This window comes from Octopus bimaculoides, unplaced genomic scaffold, assembly GCF_001194135.2.
Source record: "Octopus bimaculoides isolate UCB-OBI-ISO-001 unplaced genomic scaffold, ASM119413v2 Scaffold_168354, whole genome shotgun sequence".
In the NCBI taxonomy this organism is placed as follows: domain Eukaryota; kingdom Metazoa; phylum Mollusca; class Cephalopoda; order Octopoda; family Octopodidae; genus Octopus; species Octopus bimaculoides.
The window spans coordinates 14,393-16,517 of NW_026370972.1; the positions used below are offsets into that span (position 1 = coordinate 14,393).

General features: G+C 39.6%; 1 protein-coding gene across 1 annotated transcript in view; it reads left to right on the forward strand.

Moving 5' to 3' along the window:
- Positions 1–569: 569 nt before the first annotated feature.
- The window catches only part of LOC106881697 (uncharacterized), a gene marked incomplete at its 5' end in the record, with an annotated part of 5,953 nt that continues 4,397 nt past the window's right edge, over positions 570–2,125 (forward strand). Inside the window, one exon of the mRNA XM_014932163.2 lies at positions 570–729. Coding sequence (XP_014787649.2) covers positions 570–729 — 160 coding nt within the window. The remainder of the gene's footprint in view (positions 730–2,125) is intronic.

Genomic DNA, 2,125 nt, shown 5'->3' on the forward strand with positions numbered 1-2,125 from the left:
GGGGACAGGCAGAAAGATAGAACAAAAGGGGAAAAAGCAAATGGCAAAAAAGACAAACTGTGTTGAAAGTACAGAAGGAAGTGAGAGAAACTCACCAAGCTACACTCACCAAACTACACTCACCAAACTACACCCACCAAACTACACTCACCAAGCTACACTCACCAAACTACACTCACCAAACTGCACTCACCAAACTACACTCACCAAACTACACTCACCAAACTACACTCACCAAGCTACACTCACCAAACTACACTCACCAAACTACACTCACCAAACTACACTCACCAAACTACATTCATCAAGCTACACTCACCAAACTACACTCACCAAACTACACTCACCAAACTACACTCACCAAACTATACTCACCAAACTACACTCACCAAGCTACACTCACCAAACTACATTCATCAGGCTACACTCACCAAACTACACTCACCAAACTACACTCACCAAACTACACTCATCGAGTTACATTCATCAAGCTACACTCATGAAACTACACTCACCAATTTACACTCACCAAGTTACACTCCCCAAACTACACTCACCATTCTCCCTAGCTCTCTCATTCTCTCTCTTCCTCTTGCTCTTTAGATTCCTTCCGAATCTCTGAAACCAAGTGCAAGTGTGCCCTTCATCTTGGTCACACAGGGAAAGATGAGCACTTCTGTCAGGTAAAACGTATTACTTGCCTGAAAGGACAGGAATTAACCGATCGAGGTAGGTCACATGATTCATTAATTTACTTATTTAATTATTCATTCACAGATTAATAAGTGCTTCTCTTCTTCTTCTGAGGTATGGAAATAACTAACAGCAGCTGAATTTCCTTGGAAGTTGATCCCATCACCATTGTCATCATCATCACCACCACTGTCATCATCCTCATCACTACTATCACCACCACTACCACCATCATCACTCACACCAGTACAATCATCACCACCACTTCTAGAACAGCCACTACCACCACCATCATCTTGACATCATGCAATAGTTGTAAACGAGTGTCACTGTCATACAAGCAGGGTCATTTCATTTCCAATCTCCCATGGAAGCATGTCTAGCCATGGAGGAGATAAAAGTTAACCTCGACCGGAAGGAGAAAGGGTGTTTGGCAACAAGGAAGAGCAACAAGGTAGGGCAACAAAGTAGGGGCCACAACGTAGGGCAAAAAGAAGGGCAATAAGTTAGGGCAAAAAGAAATGCAACCAGGTAGGGCAAAATGAAGAGCAACAAGTTAGGGCAAAAAGAAGGGCAACCAGGTAGGGTAACAAAGAAGGGCAATCAACTGTAAAACAAAATCTACCTCAACAAAGTTTCTACTTTTAGCCACTAACACATGGAGAGTTTTATAGCTAGTTTGGTTACTATTTGTGTAACATTACTTTTATATGTTTTTTATTTGGAAATAGATAATAAATATATTTTACTTTTGAAGTAGGAATATATATTGATAAACATGTCACTTATGACCTATAAATGTTATCATTATACATAAATTCTAACTCCAGCTACATAAACACCATAGCGAGAAATATATACTCTGACACGCTAACGGACATTTTATGCGTGCATGTATGTTGAAGATAAATAAATTCGTCTTCTTTTAACTGCTATAAAAAAAATACACAGTTTCATAATTGCAGAAATAAATTTCATTAACAAGTTGAAGAACGTGAAGAAAGAGAAAATAATTACTACATTATTTTATTTATGTACATTTAGCATTTATAGTCCAATTGGAAAGTAAAGTCATTGTGTCGTAGAGAATTATGACTTAAAATTCACACTAACTAATCCTTCATACTAGCTATTAGTGTTCACAACTTTGGTCTCACAATCAGTACCAAGAAGACCGAGGTGATGCACCAACCTGCTCCAAGAAAACCATATGTAGAACCCAACATTTCCATCAATGGGCAAAGACTCAATGCGGTTGACAAATTCACCTACCTTGGCAGTACGCTTTCCCGCAATGTAGTCATTGATGATGAGATCAACACCAGACTCGCCAAAGCAAGTGCTGCTTTCGGCAGACTCCACGAGAATGTATAGGACAGAAGAGGCATCACCTCCATGACAAATGGATGTGAGTCATGGACTGTCTACCAAC